The sequence below is a fragment of the Cynocephalus volans genome, chromosome 2, assembly GCF_027409185.1.
Source record: "Cynocephalus volans isolate mCynVol1 chromosome 2, mCynVol1.pri, whole genome shotgun sequence".
Lineage (NCBI taxonomy): Eukaryota > Metazoa > Chordata > Mammalia > Dermoptera > Cynocephalidae > Cynocephalus > Cynocephalus volans.
In genome coordinates, this window is record NC_084461.1 from 159,613,533 (window position 1) to 159,640,946 (window position 27,414).

At 48.9% G+C, this 27,414-nt stretch overlaps 1 protein-coding gene across 3 annotated transcripts in view; it reads right to left on the reverse strand.

The window, feature by feature from the left end:
• Positions 1–1,493: 1,493 nt before the first annotated feature.
• TBC1D9B (TBC1 domain family member 9B) overlaps positions 1,494–27,414 on the reverse strand; it is a 48,743-nt gene continuing 22,822 nt past the window's right edge. For 2 of the 3 annotated variants that reach the window (XM_063085568.1, XM_063085566.1), the window contains 15 exons: positions 17,686–17,847; positions 17,117–17,267; positions 16,547–16,761; positions 14,664–14,781; positions 13,454–13,739; positions 11,552–11,681; positions 11,327–11,425; positions 10,089–10,157; positions 8,754–8,994; positions 8,345–8,410; positions 6,662–6,733; positions 6,324–6,374; positions 4,591–4,653; positions 3,941–4,047; positions 1,494–2,877 (listed from right to left, as the gene is read on the reverse strand). In XM_063085568.1, coding sequence (XP_062941638.1) covers positions 2,167–2,877; positions 3,941–4,047; positions 4,591–4,653; positions 6,324–6,374; positions 6,662–6,733; positions 8,345–8,410; positions 8,754–8,994; positions 10,089–10,157; positions 11,327–11,425; positions 11,552–11,681; positions 13,454–13,739; positions 14,664–14,781; positions 16,547–16,761; positions 17,117–17,267; positions 17,686–17,847 — 2,541 coding nt within the window. In that variant the 3' untranslated portion in view covers positions 1,494–2,166. The remainder of the gene's footprint in view (positions 2,878–3,940; positions 4,048–4,590; positions 4,654–6,323; positions 6,375–6,661; positions 6,734–8,344; positions 8,411–8,753; positions 8,995–10,088; positions 10,158–11,326; positions 11,426–11,551; positions 11,682–13,453; positions 13,740–14,663; positions 14,782–16,546; positions 16,762–17,116; positions 17,268–17,685; positions 17,848–27,414) is intronic. The other variant, XM_063085567.1, reaches the window with a different exon arrangement.

Genomic DNA, 27,414 nt, shown 5'->3' on the forward strand with positions numbered 1-27,414 from the left:
GGTAAGCAGTTTTAAGATATACAATTATTCATGTTTACTCACAGAATAAAAAATATATTAAAAAGTTTTATTTGTATCATCCCTGTTTTATCTAATGTTAGTGCTCTGGTTAAACATTTTGAATATATGGGATGGCCCGTGGCTCACTCAGGAGAGTGCTGATAACACCAAGGCCGTGGGTTCAGGTCCTATATAGGGATGGCTGGTTAGCTCACTGGCTGAGCGTGGTGCTGACAACACCAAGCCGGGGGTTGAGATCCCCTTACCAGTCATCTTTAAAAAAAAAAAACAAAAACCCCAAACATTTTTAATATCATCCCAGGTTATATGATTAATAAAGCATTGTACATTTTTGTAATTCTTTTATCATGTGAGGCTAGATTCCTCCTTTATATTCTTTGGCTTAATTTCTTTGTTATATTGACAAGCTTATACTTCTACATGGTATTTAAAATTTACCCAAATTCCAAATTATTTAAATCTAATTGAATGCAATCAATTTGAGACTTTGCACTGCCATATGTGAGATTCTTATGTATATCTTTACTAAGTTGCATTATGGTCAAGAACAATCTTTTTGGTATGAATGCTTTGAAATTACTTCATGGCAGTTTGTGTAAATACTAGAAAGGAAACTCTATGGCCTAATTTATGATTTTTATTTTTTTCCTGGATGTTATTTTGCTGCATTTATTGAGACTGTGACATAGCAGTTGTAAACAAGGTAGAATCTTCGACAGCACTGTTATTTTTTAAACCAGCCATAAAATCTATAGAGGCAGAAAGTAGATTAGCAGTTGCCTGGAGCTGGGGGTGGGAACAGGGATTGGCTGCACATGGGCCTGAGGGGTCTTTGTAGGTTGATAGGAATATCCCAAAATTGCATTGTGGAGATGGTTGCACAACTCTGTAAATTTAGTAGAAATCACCGAATTGTAACTTTAGCAAATTTTACAGTAGGTAAATTATACCTCAATAAAGCTACTAAATTAAAAGAAAAAATAATAAAACAGCCATGGAGATATATCTTTTAGTAGGAGCAAGAGTGGCCCCTATGGAGGGCAAACACTTGACACCCATGATCTGCCTCAGCTCCTACTGCAAAGAGAGAGGGTCCTTGTGGCTGAACTCAAGAGGCTCCTACTAGTCACTTATGGTCCCACAGTGTACTTCTTGAACCCAAGGGCTGACGGCTTGCTGTAGCCCAGGTCTGAGGACATACCTCCTGCACCCAGACCCAGCCTCCCTGCCCACTGAGACCTGTGGAGGTGGGGGCTTTCCCTGTTTCAGATCTGCACAGACCCTGCCCAGCCTGCACCACCACGCTCTGAGTCCCCATCTAACTTGGTGGGTCTTGCACTCCCCAACCCCTATGGGAGATTAAGTGTCCTCAACTTCCGGAATGTAGCCAGGGCACCACACCTGGCCTGGGGAGAAGCCATGAGGCCTAAGCAGTGGTCAAGAGCCACATTAAGGCACTGTACACGGTGTGGTTTACTTCTTTCAGGGATTTATTAAGGCATTGAGCACAGTGTGATTTTTAGCCAACTGAAATGAATACAAGGAAATATATCAGGACCTGAGGGATGTGCTTTTAAAGTTAATTGTGAGGATGATGAGCTGAGAGAGCACGTAAAGTAACCTCTGTGTGCAGTGCCCACCTGTGTGCAACAGATGTCTTCTGCCTATGTTCCTCAGTCAGGAGGCTCTCAGGCTCAAGGGCTTCCGAGAGCACCTCAAAGGTTCCATCACTTTGGTGCCCAACAAGCACATGACCCCCCTACCTGGTGCCAAGTGGCAGGAAAGACCCGGTGTGGCCTGGCCACAGCATGGGCGCAGAGGCATGAGGCAAGCAGGGACAGATCTGAGAGCCTCTAACGCTACGCAAGGGGTGGCCAGGCTCGAGGTGGGTTCCCACTGGGCAAAGAGGAAGATGGCAGCGGTGAGCCTCCTCCTGGACCCCAGGAGCAGCTGGTGCCAGGAGATGCAGGCCAGGGAATCCGTCTAAGGCAACTGTGTCTGCATCAGTCTTCTTTCCACTTACAACTTGCTGCTTCTGCGGGAGAACTGGAGGGGTGTGTCTTTAAAGAGAAAGAAAGGGAGAAAAAAAGATGAGAGGCCAGGCCCACTTCTGATGCCTCAGACAGAGCTGTTTAGCTGCAGAGGTCAGCCCAAGACCCCAGGCTGCTCATGGTCACTAGAGGTGCTAAACTGTCTCTCCACTTTCTTTTGGTCCTTGATCTTGAGTCCAATGTCCACTCTCTTCTCAAAGAAGTTCACCAGCACGGACTCTGTCAGGATGGAGGCCAGAATCTGCTCAAAGGAGATGCACCAGTCGGTGTCCACGGTGCCCCCAACACGTGCGGTGGTCGTGGGGCTGCGGGCCTCCCCACCCACCAGCACTGTGTCATCTGCGAGGTCCTCGCACTGCAGAGAGCCCGTGCTGACCACCGAGTATGAGGACATGGACATATCGTCTTTGGTTTCATCATCAGACAGCAGCTGGGAGGGTGAGCCCTGCCCCTCACCGCTGCCCCCCTCAACCACCATCTGACTTTCCTGTGGCACTTTCCCAAGGTGGGTGTCTCCGCCGGCTTTGGCCTGGGGGTCCCCTGCAGCTGGTGGCTGAAGCTCCTGCACTGGATCCTGATGGGGTTCAGATGCTGGTGGCTCATCTTCTTCTTTGGCACCATTGTGGTCCTCGCTGTGGGCATCATCCCTGGGCTTCTTGCCTGTCTGGCCTGAAAACTTCTTCCCCACCTCGCCGATGCGGAGGAGCAGGCTGGCCACCGTGGCGATGGCATGGTACAAGTCCTGCTCCATGGGGTCTTCACTGAACATGTTGTAAAGCGTCTTGCACAGCTCGATGAACTGCTCCTTTTAAGCAAAAAAACAGAAAAAGGACAGGAATATGGTAAAAGGTGTGGACCACCCTCGTTAGCCAGACTGCCAATGCTGGCCATTCTAACTGTGCTGGGAAGTCTTCTTGTTAATCATCTCCACAACCTGTGCCTTATCATTCCCATTTCACAGATTAGATCAGTGAGGCTCAGAAGGGGAAAGTGACTTGACCAATACCACACAGCCCTTTAAAAGGCTTTCTTTTCCAACTGCTGTTCTTTCAGCATATGGAGAATGGCAGTTCTGACGGGAAGTCCCTATTTCTACATCCATTCTGTTAGCAGAGAGAAATATCTCTATCATGACTTTCTAAACCCAGTCACTACAAGGACTTGTTCATTGTGTTTTGGAATCACCTTTGACTTTGTATATTTTTAATCAGGAGAAACTTCAGCTCTCTCCTTTTGTGAAGTTCTTTAGAGGGTGATGACAAGGTAAGAACAATGTGGGTCAGCTGAGGAGGGCCTGGGGTGGGGAGGGCAGGTTCTAGGTCCTTAAACCGCACATTTGGGCCTCCTGGCCTGAGTGGGATGAAGCCTCATTCCACAGGGCACCCTGTACTTCAGGCCTGCGGGTGACAGAGCACTCAGATGGCAGGGTCCCCTTCTGGGCACAGCCAGGGCGGAATCTGGCCTGAGGGCCGTGGAGGAGACAATAACCCACATGTGCAGAGCTCCCAGGCAGGGCCTTGGAGGAAGCAGGAGCCTGGGAATGCTTTCTTATCAGCGGTGGTGTGTGAGTCTCTGGCTATTGGAGGCCAACCTTCCCCAGTGCTTCTCTGGTTCATGGATACTGATTTGACTTAAGCAAGTTGTCACCATGGAAACACCAATCTCTACAAGGCTCTGGAGGAGCTAGCCTCTCGTCTTTCTGGAATCATCACTGACTGTCATCCAGGACTAGCAGGCTCTAGAGGTAGGGAAGAGAATGCCCCTACACAGTAGTGCTGGAGCGTGGGTGGTGTGATCTGTGAGGTTAGGTCTCAGTCTTGGTCAGAATTTCTCCAGAATTGTTTGTTGTGGGCTCTGGTAGAGCCTACCTGGTTCATCTTGGGAAGGTCCTTGATCGTCTCCTTTTGAGTCTCTTTCTCCTTGGCCCACATTCGAAGATAGTGCCGATAGTCTGGAGGGCCGCTCCCCTTCTCCTCTGCAAGTTGGGAGAAAAGGAGATTTAATCTCCATCTGTCATGTGAGAGAAAGAGGGCTGGGGGCTGGTAGCAGGGAGCAGGGGGGTTGGATGTTCTCTGGCCTGGAATTACCTGGGCCCTACTACAAAACACTCTAACATGTGGGGAGATGGTGATGGGAAAACACCCCCAGAACACTCAAGGGTCTCCCCTCAATTAGCTGAAGTAAGTTGGACCTTAGTTGATGAAGATGCCCCACACCTGTCTTCCCTGAAATGGTGACAGAACAACATGGAGTCTGGGGAGAGGCTGGCGCGAGAGGGAGAGTGCTGGTGGAACACCAAGAGGGGGACAGGCCTGGGCTGCTGCGTAGTGGAGCCTCCCATGGCAGCTGAGGAGCCAGGCAGTTCACCTAGAGGCACGGCCCTTTGTCAGGGCACACATTTGCAATCTCCCCAGGCTAGGGGGGCTCTCCTGCAGTGACTGGGGAGGGACCAGCAAGGGGCACCCAGACCCCAGTGACCCTGCGATCTCTCACAACACTAGCAGAGAACATCTTGTACCTCCTCTTTTTTCTTGGACATCTTCATTTCCACTTCCTTCTCGCTCTTCCTGTGGTAGTGCTTCTAGACAACCGGAAAAAATAAAAAGAACATGGAGAAGATTCTTCCTCTGTTACGACTGCAAACCACTGAGGTCCTTGAGAGGTCTAGTCTGTGGTTCTGCAGAACCAGTCCGGGTGGGGTCCTGGCGTGGGCAGGTCCCCCATGCTGCCCCTCTGGCCTGGCCTGGCCCTGGCCCTGGCCCTACAGCGCTGCAGCAAGGGAGGGCCTGGTCATTTCTTCACTTGGTTACATTGACATAAAATGTCACTGAACCCTCACTTCCTCTTTTACAAAGGAATACAAGTCTTACCATACAGTTTTTTAAAATGAACCATGATATGCATTATGGACAAGTCCAAGAACTAATAAATTCCATAGTTTCTGCTGAAAAAGGTCAAAACTCAGGGAAGTCTTAATTACCAATTCCACCTGCGACTGCCATGTCAATTGATGAGAAATTTTACATACACAATCCTTGCTCAGCACTGTATTTCATAAATCACCACATTTGCTGAAGTCAGCACACACCATGCTGCTATGTGTGAACATGAACTTCAGGAGAAGCAGGCAGACCAGCTCTCCCAGGACTATTCCCTGGGGCAGTGTGGCGTTGGTGGGCACTCAGGTGGGGATGACATCCCAGCTCTGAACTGCCCTCACCAGCTGTGTGGGTGGCAGTGAAGGGCACACCTCTTTGGGCTCAGGCATCTCACCCTGCTGTCTTGGAGTTATGTGAGGTCTGAGGACAGAGCTCTGTGCCATCAGGCCTCTCCCAGAAGCACCTGGGACAAGCCCAAAACATGTTTGATTTATCCAGGTTCTAAGTATAACAGAAGGTGCACCTGCTTCTTCAGTTTGTATACATGAAATCAAGATCCTCAAATTCACGTAAGTCTTTAACACTGTCAACAGACTGCCATAGGTAACTTGATACACACTATTTTTTCTTTTTTCTTTTGGGTCAGTTCTTTTTTTTTTTTTTGACCAGTAAGGTGATTGCAACCCTCGGCATGGTGCTGTCTGCACCACGCTAAGCCAGTGAGTGCACCGGCCATCCCTATATAGGATCTGAACCCATGGCCTTGGTGCTCCCAGCGCCGCACTCTCCCGAGTGAGCCACGGGGCCGGCCCTTGGGTCAGTTCTGACGTTGGAGTGTATTATCCCCCATGTAAAATCAGAGGGCAGAGTTGTGGTTTGGTGAATGTATTATACATCACCAGCTCAAAAGCCAGATCCCAGGATGCCCCCATCACCCTGGATCAGATGCTCCCAATGGGCTTTAAATGTGATTTTTCCTTAACGAAAAAATTAGGTGGAACATGAAGATATTTTCCAAGGAAGGCAGGCTCCACTCATCCATGTTGTGTCTGTTTCACATGGTTGCAATGATAGCATTTTGCATTTCTTTCCTATGAACGTGACAACAGAATACTTTTTGCATGTGGCTGCAGAGGTGACACCCTGGCCTGTTGGATGCCCAGTATGCTGTGAGTCCTCAGTGACCAACATGGAGGCTGCCCCCCTCCTTCACCAGTACAGAAGAGTGGTTTGGTTCTGGGTCCTTCTCACAACGTATGAAGTCCTGGAGGGGTCCCTGAGACAAAGAGCTTTCAGGCTTCCTGACTGTGCAGGGCAGTGTTAGCAAGAAGCCCAGAGGCAAAGGGGGTGCCACTGCCCTCCAGGGACTGACCTTGAGCCTCCCAGGGCAGGAAAAGATCCAGATCTGAGGCCAGAGGAGATGCTGGAAGGGATAGCAGAGGAGGAGTGGAAGACAGAGTAAGGAGAAGCCAAGGTCCAGGAATACAGAGACACAAGAGAAACAGGAGTGAGAACATTCATGGGGACCGACCCAGCCCCAGGAAGCATGGGCAGGGCTCAGCCCAAGGCCCCTCCCAGGGAGGGGGAGGGGCCAATACAGCATGCTCCCTGAGCCCAGGGGGGCTGCTGGCCACCTGCCTGGGCCCCACAGGAAGACTGAGGTGGCTGTAGGCCAGGGCTGGGAGCGTCAGGCATCCCAGAGTCACTCACCTTCAGAGGAGCTGTCCTCCGTGAAATAATGGGTTGCCTCCAGCGCTGACTCGGCTTCCTCCGGGCTCAGAGCTGTGCTCAGAAAGAAGGAAAAAGCGAGGGCAGGAGAAAACAGTACGATTCGCACTCCAAGCAAACCTCCTTTGAGTTCTGGACAAAGGCTTTGCTTTCCTCACCCAGGATACCTGACCAGACCCAGCGCCCACCTGTCATACATGTGGTAGTGGTTTTAATGGTGATGATTAGTTCTTGTTGTTACTTTCTTGATTTTTACATTGGGAGTACAGTGAATCCTTCCACCCCGAGGGTGATCGGTTCAGGGGATCCTTTTGGGGTGTTTTATGCTCCTAGAGGCACATGGGCAGAGACTGGCCACACACAAGCAACTTGCTGTTTTCACTTTTTATATCTTGGAGACTGTTCCAGATCAGTACATCCTGGCCTGCCTCATTCTTTGTATTTGCTGGTAGTGACTAAGCCATACTCGGGGTTATGGATTCACATGGTTCTGTGATTGTGGGGTGGGGTGTTCATTCTCCCTGTTGTATGGATGGGGATGCAGTGAGGGATTTAACACTGCATGTCACAGGGGAGGCGGTGGGGTGTGGGCCACAGTCCACCAGAGTCCAAGTGCCCTATGGCCTGGACGAGGCAGGGCATGCCAGTGTAGCTCAGGAGTGGGGATGGGAAGGGGGCAGCCCTCATCTAGAGGATCCAGGCCCAGTGGGGTCTGTCCAGCCCATGCCTCTTCAAAGGCAGTACCAACCTTCCCCTGAGGAGTCCCACAGGCAACTGCTCCTCATGGCTTTAAAGGGAAAAGTGAGTCACAGGTGAGCACACCTATGTCAGGAGCCTTTCAGCTCTGGCAGCACGGAGCCATCACCTGGGGAGCTTTACAGGCAACTAAGTGGGACTCTCCAGGGGTGAAGCCCAGCCCCAGTATTCTAAAAATCACTCAGAGCCGATTCTAAGGGCAGCTGCTGTTGCGAACAGCAGTGGGGACCTGGGGCAGCTCCACCACCAGAGCAGAGCGTCCTGGACTGTTATTTTCACCTGCCCAAGTCTCAGTTTCTTGTGATAAGGAGCCAGGTACCCAGCAACTGAAGCTCTGGCCTGGCTTCTGAGAGCCCTTCCCCGGCTCAGAACAGATGCCTGCAGTAGATGGCTACTCCACTCAGGTCCCATCAGGCTCCAGCACCACTTAGGCCAGAGAGAGGTAACCCCTCCTCAGGCCATGTGGCAGGATTCCCCAGAGGCCTCAGCAGTGCCCACAGGCTGACCCTCTGGGAATAAACAGGAATCTTTGAAAGACTTAAAGACAAACTAATGAATGCAAGGAGTGTGGTATCAAACTTGGATCTCCACTCGAGCACCCCTCATGGTTTTGGGGTTGATATGAGTGCTGCCTCCAGTGATGTCTGGGCACTGACAGGATGCTCTACCACATCCTCCCACCTCATGGTGCTGCTCTTAGACCACGACCAGACTGGGCTCAGCCCAAGTGCTCCAGGATGCTTCCCTCTGCCCCATTGGGTCAAGGGAGCCTCTACCATGCTGAGCCCCCCATGCTGCCTCGAGGCCCCACAGTCCCACAGAGCTCTGTGCCTGCACCTCGGGGCACAGCATCCTGAAGTCTGGACAAGTGAGAGGCCCCACTGGGGAGTGGGTGGGGGAGGACCTCACCTGGCGGAAGGTGCAGTTTGTAGAGTACCTTGAGCTTCTCTGTCAGGTCCCCGTGGTACATCCCACCTGTGGAGGAAGGCAAGAGGGCTCCTGTGGGTTCTAGTGGGGACCCTGTTCATGGTCTGAGCCAGACTGACTCTTTCCTGGAGAGATCACCGGGAGCTTTCCTGAGGCCTGTAGACGCTGCCTCCAGCAGCCCCGGACTGAGGGAGGGACGGAAGGTGGGGGGCGGCTCCCACTGGACCCAGACGTGTCTCTAGTGGGTAAATTGCTCTTCCCTTATCAAGGGCCAAGGACTCAAGGCTCTGCTTGCTGGAATAGGGACAACTGGCTGGGGCTGGCATTTGGAGAGCTTCTTGAGAAAGGGCGAGGGAGAGTCAGGCCCCTGGTAGACTCTGGAGGCACTCACTCATCCCTGTCACGAACTCCTTGAAGTTGATCAGTGAGTCCTTGTTTTTGTCCAGGAGCCGGAACATGCGCCCTGCCAGCACAGGCATGTGGGAGCCGCAGGCCCAGGGTGTCAGGCTGGCAAAAAGTTCCCGGAACTGGCTCACATCGATCCGGTACTGCTCCAGGTAGGGCAGGCTGGGGTCCCGACGGATGGCTGCCGTGCGGCTGTTTCCCCAGTACTGACTCGCCAGGTGCTTGGCCTGGGGGGACATAGTCTGGTGAGAAGGCCTGGCTTCTTGGCCCCTGGGCTATTTGGATCCCTAAGCTGGCCCGTGCATCCACCTTCCTCCTCCTCCTCCACCTGCAGAGCACTGGGTGGTGAGCACTGGGCCAGGCACTTCCACATCTCACAGAACCTCCCACGTTGGTACTGTCAGCCCATTAACAGACAGGGGAACCGAGACAGAGCTCTCAGGTGAGGGGTAGACACGGCTCGACTGCTGTGACTCTCAGGCCACAGGGGTGCGGCCACCTAGGGATCTGAACCAGAGACAGCTGGAAGGGCAGCAAGAACAGAAAGGCAGTGTGGACTTTGTTGTTTTGCCTCCTCTTTGGTCCTCTTTTCTGCTCCTTTTGTCAATAGCACCTGAAATCTTCTTGGTAAACCCTTCCTGTCCCACCCTCGGGCCACGGGGCTAAAGGGTTGTGATCAACCCCATCATTAGCAGGGGTGGGGCAGGCACATGACTGGAGTCATTCCAATGATCAGCTCTGGGTTTTTTTGCTAAAAACACTTGGAAAGAAAAACTTTCCACTGGGGTTACTGAGAGGTCAGAATGACCCTGGAGCTGCTGACGACAGTCCTGCCACTCTGTAGGAAGAGCAGTCCAGAGCACATCAGAGTTGGGGAAGTGTGACAGAATGTTTGAGCACCTAGACCCAGCCATGCCTGAAGCTTTACCTCCCTAGACTTTTCAATTATATGAGCCAATGCATTCCCTCTTCTATGTAAGCTGACGTGAATGAATTTTCTGCCATTCAAAAGAGTGTCCTGCCCAAACTCAGAATGATTAAATTCTACAACATGAGATTCATGGTAACTACATGAGGATGCTTTTAAATCTATTTCTCGGCTGGTTAGCTCAGTTGGTTAGAATGTGGTACTGATAACACCAAAATTCAGGATTTGATACCTGTACCAGCCAGCAGTCAAAAACAAAACACACGCACGCACACTCACACACATCCTTGTACCAGCTAGCCTCAAAAACCAAACCAAAACAAAACTCCTTTGCAAGGATGCATTTAGGGACTAGGATGGGGTACTGGTCCTGCCTTTGCTCTTGGCTGTCACCTTAAACACCACATAAAGGTCCTCCAGCTCTTCAATTGAGAAACCAATGTCCACTGGTATGGCGCGGACCTAGAAGGCAAGAAAAACAGGCTGTACTGATGGATTCTCAAGTTCTTGCTATGGTAGAAACAAGACTCTTGCTCTGTGAGAGAATCCTCACATGGAAAAGGCAGGAACTGTTCTGGTGTCGCTACCTGCTCAAGCACGTGAAGGCAGTCCATTCAGGAAAGAGGGCGCAGCCACACACTCATCCCTTGCCACCCACCCTCCCTGTCAGCCCACACTCTCCGAGTTCCTTCCTGGGGTGGGTGCTGTGGGAGCCTTTCTCTCAAGAGACACAGGGTGAGAGATGGTCATTTAGCTCCTGTCATCTAGATCCCTGCAAAGATCCTGATACTGGCTCTTTGGAAGGGGTCCTAGAACTTGCCAGTCAGTTCTCTCTTTTTTTTAAAAAAAGATGACCAGTAAGGGGATTTTAACCCTTGACTTGGTGTTGTCAGCACCACACTCTCCTGAGTGAACTAACTGGCCATCCCTATATAGGGATCCGAACCCGTGGCCTTCTTGTTATCAGCACCACACTCTCCCAAGTGAGCCACGGGCTGGCCCCATCAGTTCTCTTTTTACTTCAATTAGCTGGAGTGGGTCAGTTTCTGCTGCTTGTGACCAAAGGGCCCTCACAGTCCCCTACAGGCCTGGAGAGGAGGGCTGGGAATATGGGGACAAAGAAGTCCCTGCGTTTGTGGGGCACAGACCATGAGCACGTCCTGCAGCATGGGGTGGCAGGGATGGCCTGACTCTTGCAGAGACAAGAATGACAAAGGATTGTGGCAGAAGCACAGCGTGCAGGGCAGGCAGAGGGTGGCAACATGTGGCTACTAGGGGCAGGGCAAGGAACAAGTGTCAAAGCAGGCAGGGAGGGCTCAGCCCCGAGGGTGCTCAGCCTTCAGGGTACAGAGTGCCAATGAAGCTTCCCACTGATGTGCCTTGAGTAGAAAAAGTGACTGGGACCTCTCCTCACTTCCCCAAATTTGAACCTACACTTTTGGATTCCAGTACCACACACGAACAGCACACAGGCAGCACAAGGAACAGGGACATGGGCAGCTCTGCACCTGCACTGTTCCCAGGAGAGGTCTGGAGTCTAAACAGCAGGAGCAGCCCACCTGGTCCAGTGTTGCAGCCCCACTGCTGCCTGGGGTCACCACACTCAGCCCTCTGCCCCACCGGCAACCTACCACGCTCCTCTTGGCTGTGTCCTCCAAGGACTGGATCACTTTGAGCCTCTGTTTAAATCGCATCTGTTCAATGTCATCTGCCCTCAGGCTGCTGAATTTCTACAGGACAGAGGTGATTCAGTGAGATCAAGCGCAACCAGAGCTGAGGCCACCACCCACCCTCAGTTGCCTGCAGCACATGGCCAGATGCAGTGGCCTGGCCAAAGTAGCCCGCTGAGTGCTGACCTCGTAGGACATTTTCAGGAGGTCAAAGATGTCCACCTCCTCAGGAGGGTCATCTCCACTGGTCAGCAAGGCATGGAGGTGTGGAATAGGAGGAGAAACACTCTGCTTATTGACCACATTATCCAGGTATCTGTAAAGATGAAAGGACAAGAGTCTAGACCTCCCATAGGCAACAAGAATGTCTCGCCCACACGAAAGTGATGTGGAGTGACCTAATTTGTGTGTAGACTCCTAATTAAGGAGCGTGCTGAGGACTGGAATCCCTCTGGCAGGGCAGAAACATGCCCTGGCAGCTGCCCTGGCAAGTTGGGGAGCTTCCCTCAAGATAGTGGAGAAAAAACCTTGCCCCCAAATGAGGACTGAGCACGAACTCAGAGGACACCAGGCTGTCTTCTGGAGGGGCCCATGGACAGGAACCCCTTAAAGTCCAGACCCTACTGTACCAGGGGAAAGCTTTGTCCCACTTGGAGGAATGATGTGCCTTCTCCCTCAGGTGGGTCACTGGGGACATGGGACTCCCTGCCCTGGCCAGGAAGAATCAGGGTCCAAAGGATTGAGTGCCAGGAATGAGCTAGGGAGGAGGTCTGCTATGGCGGTGTCTGCCAGGCCCAGGGAATCTGGCCTATCCAGGGATACAGCCATGGGGACAGGGCCCTACGATGGCCAGCCTGCAGAGCCCAGCCAAGGCTCCACACCCTCCAAGGCTCTCTGGGCTGAGCCTGATACTTAGGCGGGAGAGGATGGCTGGGGTCTTCCCAGCCACTGGCCCTGGTCCCATCCCCAGATGGACCCTGTCTCCTGAGGAGAGACCCAATCTGACTGTTATAGGAGATGGGCATGAAAACCAGTTACTGACTCTGGTTAGGGGCTGAGTGTCCTGACATCAGGGTGGACTAGGAACCAACACAGCCTGGAGCAGGGAAGCAACAATTCTGCTTGGTCTGCAGGATCCCAGTCAGCACCTAGGCAGGCAAGCGGCAGTGTCCCAGGCTGTCCCTGGTGGCTGTGAGGGGTCCAGGCTGGGCCAATACACATATGTAAGCTGGCAGGACCATCCAGAGCTTAGGGCATGGGCCAGAGTGAGGCCAAAACAGCTTGAAGGCCAGGCAGAGGGACTTAGACAGCATCTTTGTACAGAGGACCAACAGTGGCACAGGGAGTTCCCAATGTCCCAGGGGAGGGATAGGGTCAGATCTGATCAGAGTCCTGTGGGATGCTGGTAGGTGAGAGACCAGAGCAGAAAAAACCACAATGAAGCAGGCATGGGCCCAGGGGAGAGTATCGTAGGCCTGTGCTGAGGTAATAGGGAAGGAGGGAGGAAGGGAATGGGCTGCATCACAGAGGGAATCTGTGAGGGATGGGATGTGGGGACTGGGGGAGGAGGAGGACACCAGGATGACTTTGGGCCTTTAGTGTGACTGGCTGGGTGTGAGCTCATTCAGCTGCTACAGCAAGCCCTGCTCTGTCTAGGGGATGGGGAGGTTGCGATGCTGCTTAGCTGGGAAGGCACGACCAGGACTGCTTTGTGAAAATTAGGGAGCCTGCCCTCGCCAGAGGTGGGAAGCCCTGATGTGCTAGCCATCTCTTGACCACCAACAGGTGTTGTCATCGTCTAGATCTTGGCTCTGGGTCGCCCCTCACCAGAAAGTGTCCCCAACCACACATCTGAGCAGCGGCCCTCCAGCCCAGTGCACTACCCATGTTTTCTTTTCTCCCAGCACTTATCGCTATCTGAGCACTAGAAAGGAAGCTCTCTCCTGCCCTAGAGCATCCCCGGGTCTAGCTGAGACCTGGCACTTGGTGGGCTCAGTCACTGAACGCTGACTGAGTAGTGCCTAGGGCTAGTGAGGTGCAGGGTTCTGCTGCCAGCTCCTGGCCACTGGAAGGGCCCAGCACGGTCACCTGCCCAGGACGGTCATGGCCTCGCCCTCATCACTGCAGCTCAGCAGCTGCTCCATGTTGGCGTCCAGGACGGCCAAGGCCACCTGCAAGATCACCTTGATGCCCTCATAGAAGAAGCAGTCAACAATGACAACGGCACTCTCGAAGGGCATGACACTGAGGAAGAGGGTCAGGAACCAGGACAGCGAGATGCTGGAGATTACTCCCAGGTCCTGCATCTTCTCCGAGAGCTGGGGCAAGAAGTCCCTTGTGAGCTCTTCGAAGATGCCTTGGTCCACCAGGGCTCCTATGGAGAGGATGAAGGAGGCTGAGTTCACCGCATGGCCTCAGGAGGGCTCTTGTGTGCAACCTCTTGGTTTGAGCCACAGGAAGCCCACCCACCCCTGCCCACCCCTAGCCCTGCCAGTTCCGCTTATAGTGAGAGCTCAATAGGGAAGAAAACAAGAAAGAAAAAAGACCCCTGGAAGTACTTTTCCCACAGCTTCCAACCCACCGTATGAAAAGGACTATTTCTTCCACTATGCTTGGATTTCTTTTGGGGAAATACTAATTGCTCCCTAAACACATCAGAAGTAAACAGTGGCCTCAGTGACTTCTGTGTCCTATCCTTAGGCTTGTGACCAGATGCGACTGTGAAGGACCCCAACAGTGGTAATTCCGAAATTCAAACAGTAGGGGAAGGACATCTTAGAATGACAGACATAAAAATACATGTAATTAAATACATTTGTAAGTTCATTTCCCTTCAATAACAAATTTATTGGACGTGAATTCATAACAGCTGAAGTTGGGCAATAGGTACGAGTGGCATACCATACTCTCTAGTTTTGATGCTTACAGTCTTCTGTACTAAAAAAGTTAAAGAGAAGTTAGATAAATGGGAACTTAGTCTCCAGGCAGACTTTCAAAAACCCATGAAGGTGTAATATCGTCTAATTGTCACTGCCAGCAACTCCTAAGGAGCCCACACACAGTCTGAGCTGGAGTCTGGGCTGTGGAGGCAGATGGTTGGGGGTCTGTGTGTGGCCTTCACTTTCTAGCTGTCTGACTACTTCTTGGTTTCCTAATCTGTCAGGTGGGAACCATGCCTGGATGCAGCCTGAAGGATGGCTGTAAGGCCTACAAGAGCTCAGATGTGGCAACTGCATGGTGTGGAGGCTGGCCCAGGGGAGGGCTGCCACCACCATGGAGAGCCCCGCGAGCCACTCACCCACCACCCTGGTGTTGTAGTAGTCAGGCAGCATACGCTCGCAGAGGGCCACCAGGAGCCAGAAGGCTTCTTCCTCGCTGCCATAGAGCAGGAGCACTGAGGTCACGATGTTCATCGCCTGCCAGGCACAGAGACACCAAGGGAGGAGGCTCATGCTGCTGGCCCCCAAGTAAAACTGTCCCTTCCCCCACAAGGAGCCTGCCCCAGCCCAACTCTGGGAAATTTGCCAAAAGGCAATTTGCAGGAAATCAATTTGACAGAAACAGTCAGCCAACTCCTTCAAACTGGGTCAGAAGGCATCGGGAAAACAGAGAAGGCAGACATTAGCATATAGCACTTCCTTGGAGTGGTGTCTGGTGTCGGAGGTAGGACACAGGGCCAAGCTGATGTGTAAGTGAGCTGCATGGCCAGAGCCCCACACTGAGGCAATGGCCACTTGACTGCAGTAAAACTGCGCCTGCACACAGCCTTAGCTGATAAAAAGACTTTTGAGAAGAAGCTTCAAAATTGGAAAATTATTTTAAAAAGTTATTTCAAGCCAGCACCCTGGCCTTCCACGAATTGGTAATATGTCATGCAGAATACCGGTCCTGCAGCAAGTGAGTTTGGGGGAGCTGGCTTCCCTGAAATCTGGACACAAAAGGTAAACAGAAAGCCACTTCCAGGAACATGCCCACTAGATTTAAAATCAAAAGCTGACATAAATGCAAATCAAAACTATAATGAGATACCCTCTCACACCCATTACTATAATGAAACAACTGAATATAAAAAGTGTTGGTGAGGACATGGAGAAATTGGAACCTTCGTAAATTTCTGGTGGGAATATAAAGTGGTGCAGAAGCTGTGGAGGAAGTATGGAGGTTCCTCAAAAAGTTAAACATAGAACTACCACATGATTCAGCAACCCCGTTTCTAGGTATATACCTAAAAGAATTGAAGGCATGGGCCGGCCCATGGCTCACTCGGGAGAGTACGGTGCTGATAACACCAAGGCCCCGGGTTCGGATCCCATATACGGATGGCCAGTTCGCTCACTGGCTGAGCGTGGTGCTCACAACACCAAGTCAAGGGTTAAGATCCCCTTACCGGTCATCTTTAAAAATAAAAAAAATAAAAATAAAAAAAAAAGAATTGAAGGCAGAAACTCAAAACAGATATTTGTGCATCCATGTTCACAAGAGCATTATTCACAATAGCCAAAATGTGGAAGCAACCCAGTATCCATCAATGGATGAATGGATAAACAAAATGTGGTATATCCATACACTGGAATATTATTCATCTTTAAAAAAGGAAATTCTGACATATGCTACAACATGGATGGAACTTGAGGACATTATGCTAAGTGTAAACCAGTCACAAAAGTACAAATACTGTGTGATTCTATTTATATGAGGTACCTAGAAACTCATAGCAACAGAAAGTAGATGGTGGTTGCCAGGGGCTGGGGGAGGGGGCATAGGGAATTAGTGTTTAATGGATACAGAGTTTCAGTTTGGGAAGATGAAAAAGTTCTGGAGATGGATGATGGTGATGGTTATACGACAATGTGATCATACTTAATGCTACTGAACTGTATACTTTAAAAGTGTTAAAATGGTACATTTTATGTTGTACCACATACACAAAATGATGTATCACACACACACAAAAATCAAAGCTGCCAAGACCCAGACCAGAAACACATAGAAGACAACTTAATATACGGCATGGGGATAAGATGAGCAATTAATATTGTTTTAAATTTATGTCTTTTTTTGCAGTCAGGCTCCTTCCTGGGGGAATGGGGCAGGATCGCAGGTGCATGAGGCCACCACACTAGCCTGGGGCCATGGTGACCTGCTCCTGTGAGCCTCTGGACCTCTGCTAAGCCCCTTTACCTGGCAGTAGCCGATGGTGGGGTTTCGGAAAGCATAGGCAGTCAGCACCCGCCGGAGTGCAGCAATCCCAAGCTCGTTCTGGAAGGCGGGGTGCTCAGGCATTGAGCGGTGGAGGTCTCGTTCAATCTCCTCCGTGGCCAGGCTGTACTTCCCTATGGACTTCTCCACCAGCTCAGCGTAGTAGCCGGGGTGAGTTACCATCTCATTCCAGGCCCCTGGGGAGACACAGGTGGCAGCTGTCTCTCTCCTCCTCCCACTACTTTGGAGGCAACAACAGGGCGGGTTGGAGACATCAATGCCCCACAGAGAAGAGGCTTCACAGGGGCCTGCTTGCCTCCCACTGCAGGCAGGAAGGTGACGCCAGTTGACAGAGTGCCAACCCCCTGGTATCTGCTCCTCAGGATGCTCCTCCTGGTTTGGGCCCCTGCACATAGCTGAGAGCCTGACTGTCCTCCAGCCTGGCCCACCTCAGGAGGCTGGCCTGAAGCCCAGACGAGCTCACACAAGGAGAGTTCTGGAGGCTGCTGTGACTGTCCATGCCAAGGCTGGCGGCAGCCGGACTGCACTCACCAGAGAAGAGAAGCCACAGCTCTCCTCGGAGGCTCTCAGGGATGCCCTTCAGGACCAGCTCCCGGGTTTTGGCTGTGCGGTACATGCACATGCCACGTCCGTACTCGAAGAAGTGGATGTTCCATGACTCCTCTTTCATCTTCTCCTTGGCCTGAGAGAAAAGCAAACCAAGGAATTTGGGGGTTGAAGCATGTCTCTGAGTGCTGAGGCCTAGTGACAAAGCCCTCCTCCTCTTCTCCTCTGAGCCACGCTGAAAGCCTGCTTTGTAAATTATCTAGAAGGAGATGGCCAGCAAGCTTAGATTTCAAAGTGATTACTGGTAAAGACGCAGGAAAGCCCAGGCTGGGCTAAGACATCAGGAAGATGAGCTACTCAGCAGCAGGTGAGCCCTTCCCTTCAGAGGCCTAGAGCCCCATGGTGAAGAGCACCCACTGGGCAGATGGGGGGTTATCCCCAGAGACCGCGTGGTCCATGTCACACCGGTCTTCAGTCATCCCAAGGAGGCACGAGGGACTGAGCCAGCCATGGAGGCACAAACCAGAGGCTGAAGTGCCAGTGCTGACGCTTACCCCCTTTGCTCCGAGATCCTCCATGGATGGGTCTCTTTGGAAGAGTTTGAGCAGGCCCTGAGAAGCGGTTGGCACTTCCTTTGCACAGAAGCTCTGGTGGCTGCTGAGGGGAGAGGACGGGCTGGTGGGCTGTTCCAACACCTCCTGAGGAGCTGGGGAAGACTAGAAAATAAAACAGGGAGGGGAAAGCACCTAACAACAGAGCTGTTGACTGGGCCTCTGATGTGCATGTCAATCCACAGAGTTGGACAAATGAGGGAACGGTTGTGGGGGGTGGGCAGTGCACATGGAAAGAAGAACCTAGTTTGGCTGTGCAGGAGGCTGTGGCTTCCTCTGTGGCTACATGGACACCTACGTTTGTTCTCCCTGTAACCAAACCCACCTACACTGCTGAGTCAAAGTGTCTCATGGGGGAAACGAGTTCTGGGGTCATCTCTCAGTGAGGCCAGAGCAAAGGAGAGGAGAAACCTGCTGAGGAAACAGCCCCTGGTGCTCCCTGGCCTCTTCCTGAACTCATGCGTCCTATTAAATTAACTAAGCAGGAGGCCATCAGCCTGAGGCTGTCTCCATCCTTTGAGTTCCTACGTAACAAACTGCAACCTATCTTATGAGTATCTCTTGTAAGGAGTAGCTGGGTTTCAGCCAATCACAAACAGCTGAGCTTTAGCCAATCACAGGCAGCCAACTGATCAGACCTTGCCCAAATAAGGCAGACACCTAGCTGTAGCCAATCAGGTGAGTCCTCTACTTTGTTTCCCTATTTAGACTACAAAAGCTTGCTGCTGGGTAGAGCTCTCTGAACCTCTTCTGATTCTGAGTGCTGCCCAAGTCATGAATTATTCTTTGCTCCTAAACTCTCATAAATTTGTCTACAGCTTTGCTCTTTAAAAAAATTTTCTTTCCTTTTTTTTTTTTGGCAGCTGGCCAGTATGGGGATCTGAACCCTTGACCTTGGTATTATCAACACTGCACTCTAACTAACTGAGTCAACTGGCCAGCCTACAGGTTCTTTTAACAGTTCCCTGTGGGGTGTGGTTGTCAGTGCTGGGCAGCTCAGATCCATCATACTGTGGTCTGTTCACTGCTGCCTGGGCACTTTCCCTGTTCTAGCCTTTGGGGTGCAGAGATCCTGTGAAAGCTCTGTAGAGGACAGCTGCTGTTGGTACTCACCCTGTGCCCACCACCCTCTGATTGTCCTCAGGTCTGGTACTATAGTAGTGCCAACCCCACTAGCACTGGGGGTGACCCAGGGCTCAGACTTGGCCCATCTGAGTACCATGTACCCTGGCCATAGTAACCAGCTCAGGTGTGGACACTGAGCCATACCCATTGGGACTGCTGGGAGACAGCACACAAGCAGGCCCACAGAGCCCAAGAACTGAGACCCACAGGGGAAAGTGGAGCAGAGGCAGGGTGACATCAAGTTCTGATCACCAGGTGCAGTCCCGAGTCTGACTGCACCTGTCCAGTACAGCCTGCTCTTTCAGAGTCTCAACTGGTGCAACCTCTCCTGCAGGTGCCTGCCAGGCCTGGACAGGTCCACCCTCAACAACTCTCTGCTGAGTGAGGGAAGGAGTCCTTTCCTGTCCTCTCTTCCTCATGCCGAACATCCCCTGTACTCTCAAGGACCCCTCAGAAAGAGAAGGGTTTTTGAGACCCTCCTCACACTGGCCACTGCTTCTAAGCAGTAGAAATTCCCGAGCTTTCCATCTTTCTCCCGCTGGCCCCTGTGCCTGGTGTGACTGGTGTGGCCTACAGCAGGCACACCACCTCTCTGCTCTAGACACTTGTGACAAGTTAAGACTGGGCTCTCCCTAGCAGTTTGCTGTGGCTTTGGGCAGTGATAAGAAAGATGCAGACCTAGAACTGCATGTGTGGGGAAGGGAGTCCCCCACCTGTGCTTGGCATCTCTGCTTGTGAGCTGCTTTCCCACAAGGTCTAACCACACACAGGGCCCTGCATTAGAGGAGGGGGCATGTGCTCCTACATGCATGCAGCACCCACCGGTATGGCTGTAGGCCCCTCCCTAGTAGAGGAGCCTGGGAATCTGCTTTCCTATTGCACATAGTCCAAGGGTAGGAGAAACAGACCCTGGGGTAGTTTGGGGAGGGCATCCAAGTGGGCAATATGGGGCTGGCAGAAAAACAGAAGAGGGGAGCATTAGGGACAAAGGTCTGCAAGGAAGTCCTCACCTCCAGGATCCTCCCCCTGTCTTTCTGGAGCCCCTGCCTCCAGTCCTTGCCCTGCCAACAGGGATAGATGGTAAGTTCCTAGCCCCCCACAATGGAGAAGGATATGGAGACCCTGACCCCACCCAGGGAGGTCTCATGTCAGAACTCAAACCCATCTTCTCACAGAAGCACCAGATTCTGTGACAAGTCAGGCACAGTGTGTGGGAGGCTGACTGTGTTCTGGCTGCAGGCACCTGACTTCCAGGTGACCTCTCCACCCACGGGAATGGCCTGTGCAGGGAGCGCTTCATCCTCTAGCCCATGTGGTCAGGTGGTCCAGAGCCAGCACCCATGTCTGTCTGCTCTTCCCTCAGCTCCCTCCCCGAGCATCCACCAGCAGGAACAATACCGCTCTCAAGTGGTCACTGACCACTTCCCCTTCTGCCAGTAGCAGCTCCCTGTCTTTATCTGGGGCATGTCCCTCTAGCTTTTGGGCCCCATGCTTCATGGGCTCCATTGAGGCCCAGGGTGATGGCTCCCTTAATGTTGTTCTGGGCTCAGGGGTGGGTTCAGGGCTACTGTGTCACCCAGTTGCCACCAAGAAAATATGGTGGTGCCTCTGGAAGAAATGTTGGGGTGATCCAGGGAGAGTACAAAGGCTGTTGCCACCATCCTGGCACCACATGGGGCCTGAGAATGATGCTGTCCTGGCACAAACTAAGTCCAGTGCACAGAGCCCAGCTCAATGACAGGCGGGCTCACTGTCTGCTCTTCCCAGCTTTGTGGGTCAGTAAACTCCCCTTTGGTGGGCTCCAGCCTGGATTGGGTTTTCTGCTCCTTGCACCCTCCTGTCAGCTCTGATCCTGTGGCCATGGTTCCACTCCACCCAGGGGCAGGGGTGTGGGTGCCGGACACCTTCCCAAAACATTTCACATTCTCTTTTTTTTTTTTTCTAAAAGATGACTAGTAAGGGGATCTTAACCCTCGACTTGGTGTTGTTAGCACCATGCTCACCCAGTGAGCTAACTGGCCGTCCCTATATGGGAACTGAACCCGTGGCCTTGGCATTATCAGAACCACACTCACCCGAGTGAGCCACGGGCCAGCCCCAACATTTCACATTCTCTATGATCCTTAAACTTGACCTTGACTGTGTCGATGGTTTCACAGGTGGTATATACATGTTAAAACTTATCAAGTTATGCTCTTTAAATATGTACAGTGTATTGTATGTCAATTTTATGTCAATAAAGCTGTTTTTAATAAAAAAAGAAAAAACAAAGAAGTACCTCTGCTAGGTTCACACCCACAGTTCACCCCACCACCCTGGCTGGTGTTTTGCTAATATATTTTGGGTGCACATAAATAAATTTTTATAACAAGTTGCCTGAATCCAGTAGGCACAACCCCAGTGCAGACCAACAGGGGCCTGTCTGCAGAGATTCTGCTTTGCACCTGAGTTTCCCCAAGAGAAACCAGGACACATACAGACTCAAAAGCCATGGAGCAACTTAGAGAAACAAAAAATCTCAGTGCTAGGAAAGGAGACAGACTTCAGGATGTGCCCTGTGTGACAAACACATACTCCTGGTGAGATGGCATGCTCAGAGCTGAGCTGGCAGGGCCAAGGTTGCTTTCTGCTGAGGCACAGGTTGGGTTACCCCTTACATTCAGGCTTGCTGGCCTCAGGTAGGCACTTGGTGCTGCCTGGAATCCTACATTTTCCTAGTCTAGTTCCTTCCCCTTCTTGGTAACCCCTTCACATGTTTGTCCTGCACAAACCTCCCAAACCACCTGTCCATCCTCACTTCCTCCTGAATTGCACTTCCTGCTTCCACGTGACTGAGCAAGCAGCAGCAGAAGCAATCCAAGAGACCTTCCATGGCATCCACCCCACCTGTGTGCCTCCCTGCATCTGCGGCCATCTCCCTTCGCTCACGCCCTGGATCCCATCCCCTCTTACCCCCAAGACCTTTCTCTAGCAATTGTCCTCTCCTCTTCCCAGCATCATCATTTTCTTCCCTCTTCACTGGGTTCATTCCCATCAGTACAGCTCTATGCTGTTGCTGCCCCTAAAACCCTGCCCGTTCTTCAACTGGGTGTTGCTCATGCATCGTGTTCACTTTGTGAAAAATCATGAAGCTGTATACTGTGATCTGTGCACTTTAGTGTATGCATGTTTGCAGTTGATTGAATTATGTCCCCCTAAAACTCCCCCCAAGTTTTATGTATTAGAAACTTAGCCCCCACTGTGACTGTTAAGAGGGTGGGAAATCCTATTATAATTGGAAGGTGGAGCCTTGAAGAGGTGATTGGATGGTAGGACCACGCCGTAGTGAATGGATTAGAAACGGTGGGCAGGGGCGTGGTTCTCAGGGCTTTAAAAGAGGAGCGTTTGTCTCTCTTGCTCTCTCTGCTTCCACCACCTTGCAATGTGAGACCCCTGGGTCACTGTCCCCACCACCAGATGGACTTTGGACTCCCCAGCCTGAGAAACTATAAGCAAAAAAAATGGACTAATGCAATGTTATACTTGCATTAAAAAGTTAACCACCCCATACGTGACCCCCATTATTCTGTTAACCTTTATACAAAATTTCTTGAAAGAGTTGCTTAAACTCACTGTATCCTTTCCCCCCCTCTCAAGTATTTTTTCCTATCAGAAAGTGTACATTTATTTCTCAGTAATTAACTTTATTCTCATATTTTTATATAGTTCCCTTAGTTCCCTCTTATTAAGGTAATGTCAATTCTCTATTATGAGTAATATTGAAATTATGGGCTGGTTGGTTAGCTCAGTTAGTTAGGGAGCGTTGTTGTAACACCAAGGTCAAGGGTTTGGGTCCCTGTACTGGACAACCACCAAAAAAAAAAAAAAAAAAAAAAAAAAAAAAAAAAAAAAAAAAAGAAATTAGCTACTAATTCTTTTCTTTTATTGTATATCTTTAAAATGTTATTATATTTGTATAAAATTTTACTATGAAAAAGTCTGACACCTCTCTGATATTCTTTCCTTCATATGTGACTTGATCTTTTTGACTGGTTGGCCAAAATAATTTTTTAAATCTTTAAAGTGCAATAGATTTACTAGATTATGTCTCAGTACTGACCATTCTGTGATTTTCACATACAATGTGCCCTTCCACTATGTAGGTTCAAATCTTCTTTTATTTCATAAAAGTTTTCTTGAATCATGGTTTCTATTATTTATTATTCCACTGCTTTGGCTTTTTTGGGGGCAGGAGCTGGGTGTGGGGGAGGGGAGGCTACTATTAAACATAAGTTGGATCTTCTTTGCCTAACTTCTTTATCACTTCTCTGGACTATTTTTTTCTCTTTGACTGTCCTCTAATTACATTTTCTCCTATCTTTTCTTTAGTTCTCCTAATGCAGTCTCTATGGTATCCATTCTTGTGTTCTTGCTTATATGGTTTTCATTTCTAAATATTACATTTTTTCCTAATTCTCTTCTGAGATCTGTCAACTCTCTTCACATTTTTCTGTAGATTACTCATTTTGTTTCTGAATTTTCTAAACTTTAAAAAATTTATGGGCCGGCCCATGGCTCACTTGGGAGACTATGGTACTGATAACACCAAGGCCACAGGTTTGGATCCCTATATAGGGATGGGTGGTTCGCTTACTTGGGAGAGCATGGTGCTGACAACACCATGTCAAGGGTTAAGATCCCCTGACTGGTCATCTTTAAAAAAAATTTTTTTTATACCATTCTTTACTAGTTTCTATATTTTTTCTATTTCTTTTCATCTTTAAATATTAGGGCACAATTTTCATCTGCTTGGGGGAGTGTTTTTCTGGTGTGCTTTCACTGTCTGTAGAAGGCTATTTGGTTCATTTTTTTCCCCCAATGGTATTTTTGTATAGGGTGTGATCATAATATCTTTCTGTTACTCATATTTAAATGATATAATTTTTTGTGTACTTTTAGGAGGATGTTTTACGTATGGGGTAAATGTGGGTCAGGATAGCTTTCTGAACTTCATAGGTGGAGGGGTCCTTCTTCTGGTATAGTCTCCCTGTGCAGCTCTCTCTCCAGTACTTTCTGAGACTGGCTTTCTCTAGTATCTGAAGCTTCTGTCTCCTTAACCCGCAGTTTTCCTGCCCAGCATTTAATCCCAGCTCTTTTTTTCCTTCGGGGGGGCTCCTTCCTTTTGGAAGGAAAGTTTTGGTTGGGTGTGTCTGAGATCCTCAAGGGCTTAGGCTGCCTTAGCCTTCTCTGATCTTCCCTTAACCCATTAGTAGAATTCTATGTTTTTGTTTTGTTTTGTTTTTTAACTCATCTGTAAACTGGAGCCTAAGAAATCTGCTCCCTGTTTCACTGGTCATTTCTCAGATTCACTTGCTGGGGTTTCCATTTACTGAGCAGGTTCTTTGGTGGAGTATTTTTTGCTGATTTATGGAGTCCCTGGCTCTCAGGACTATCGGAGCCTTTTTTCTCTCCCTCTCATTGCCTCAGCACAGCTGATTCTGTTTCTGTACAGAATCATACTACAGTTGGTGGTCTGACTTGTATTCTGGGGTTTGTGGTGATATCCTTTCACCTAGTTTTGCAGCAGATGTTGTCTGTGGGTTTCTACTTTTATTCTTAAAGTTGCTCTGTGTGTTTTAATGAGAAAATATAGTAAGATTTTAAAAACCACCCTGCTGCCACTACCTTGTTGTGGAGTACACTAACATTAATAAAGCAAATGTATTTCACAGGTCCTAGCTTCCAAAGCCCTGTAGTTTCAGGTATAGCCTAACTTTTTAAAATTACACATAGAAATGTTAAGCTTGCGAAAGACAGGAAACATTCCCTGGGCTAAAGTCTCTGTTGTAGATAAAGAATTGTAACACAGCTAAATTGCTGGCTCTAAGGGCAGATGTCCTTGGTGCAGCCAAACCTAATGATTGTTGCCATGACAATTATCTTACTGTTCTTTTGTAACCACCTATGTTCCTTTTCTATAACTTTCTGGCCTGGAGAATAAATACTGAGAGAAGACCCCAGTTCAGTGTTATTTTTCCAAGGAATGCTTCTCTCTTGAGGGTTCCTGGAAAATTAACCCCTTTGGGGCCTCTCACTGCTCAGAAGAAATGGGCTTTGAGTAATCCTTTGCATCGCCATCACCCTGGGGGAGAAGTGACACCTTGTCCCTAGTGAAGGCCACTCCAATCAGAACTTTCTTCCAGTCCCTCCAATGAACAACTCTTGTCTAGGTCACCATAATCTCTATTTTGCCATCTCAAAGGCTGATTCTCAGTTTTCATTATATTTCACCTCAAACTCCATTATGACCAAAACAAAATCCTTGATTTCTCCTTCTAAAGCTGCTCTTCCAGCATCTTCTTCATGTCATTAAATGGGCATTTTATTCTCTAAGCTGCTCAGGCTCAAAACCACAGCACCATCTTTGAATTTGTTCTTTCTCCCATACCCCATATCTGATACATCAGTTCTCTCAGATCTACTTCCAAAACATATCCTAAACCTAACAATGAACAATTGAAAAAAAAAAAGAAATTAAGAAAACAATTCCATTTAAAATAGTGTTAAATAGAATACTTGTACATAAACTTAACAATGGAGTCAAAAGACTTGTACACTGAAACTTCAAAATGTTGCTGAAAGAGATTAAGAAGTTGCAAATGAATGGAAAGACATTCCATGTTCATGGATTGGATGCCTCAGTATTGTTAAGATGTCAATACTACCCAAAGTGATGTACAGATTTAATGTAACCTCTATCAAAATCTCAATAACTTTTTTTGCAGAAATAGAAAAATCCATGCTGAAATTCTTAAGGAATCTCAAAAGATCTCTAATAGCCAAAACAATCTTTAACAACAAAGTTGGAGGACTCACACTTCCTGATTTAAAAACTTACTACAAAGCTACAATAATCAAAACAGTGTGGTACTTGAATAAAGACAGATATATAGACTAATAGACTAGAATAGAAAGCGCAGAAATAAACCCTTACATATAAGGTTAAATGGTTTTCAACAAGGGTGCTGAGACCATTCAATGCGGAAAGGACAGTCTTTTCAATAAATGGTGCTGGGAAAACTGGATATCCACATATAAGAGAATAAAGTTGGACACTTAACTTATACCATATACATCATATACAAAAACTATAAAATTATAAAACTCATAACAAAATGTAGGTGAAAAGTTTTCTAACACTGGATTTGGCAATGGTTTCTTGAATATGATACCAAAAGCACAGATAATAAAATAAAAAAATAAATTGGATTACATCAAAATAAAAAACTCTGCACATCAAAAGACACAATCAACAGAATGAAAAGATAACCCACAGAATGGGAGAAAATATTTGAAAATCATATATGTGATAAGGGGTTAATATTTAGAATATATATAAAGAACTTCTACAACACAATAACAAAAAAAAACCAAACTGGATTTTAAAAATGGGCAAAAGACTTGAATAGAAATTTCTCCAAAGAAGATATACAAATGGCCAATAAACATATGAAAAGATGCTCAACATCACTAATCACTAGGGAAATGCAAATCAAAACCACGATGAGATGTCACCTCACACCCATTAGGATGGCCATTATGTAAAAACAAAAAAGATAAAACCAGAAAATAACAAAGGTTGACACGAATGTGGAGGAATTGGAACCCTGTACATTGCTGGTAGGAATGTAAAATGAGGTAGCTGCTGTGGAAAACGGTATGGCAATTATTCAAAATATTAAAAATAAGGATTTTTTTCTTTTTTTTTTTTAAAGATGACTAGTAAGGGGATCTTAACCCTTGGCTTGGTGTTGTCAGCACAACGCTCAGCCAGTGAGCTAACCAGCCATCCCTATATAGGATCTGAACTCATGGCCTTGGTGTTATCAGCACCACATTCTCCTGAGTGAGCCACAGGCCGGCCCCAAACATAAGGATTTTATTATAACCCAGCAATTCCACTCTGGATACACACCCAAAAGAACTGAAAGCAGAGACTCAAACAGATATTTGTATACCCATGTTCATAGCAGTGTAATTCACAATAGCCAGCCAAAAGGTGGAAGCAGCCCAAGTGTCCATCGACAGATGAATGGACAAACAAAATGTGGTACATCCACAGAACGGAATATTATTCATCCTTAAAAAGGAAGGAAATTCTGACACGTGCTACAACATGGATGAACCTTGAGGACATTAGGCTAAGTGAAATAAACCAGTCACAAAAAGACACGTACTGTATGATTCCTCTTATGTAAGGTACCTAAAGTGGTCAAATTCAGAGAGACAGAAAATAAATTGGTGGTTGCAGGGGCCAGAGGGAGGAACGAATGGAGAGTTAGTTTTTAGTGGGTATGGAGTTTCAGTTTAGCAAAATAAAAAAAGTTCTGTGGATGGATGGTAGTGACAGTTGCACAACAATGTGAATGTACTTAATGCCACTGAACTGTACACTTAAAAATGGTTAAAATGGTAAGTTTTATGTTATGTGTATTTTACCATTTCTCACTAACTCCACTGCTACCACTCTTGACCAAGGCTCTATCGTCTACTGTAACAGCCATCCAG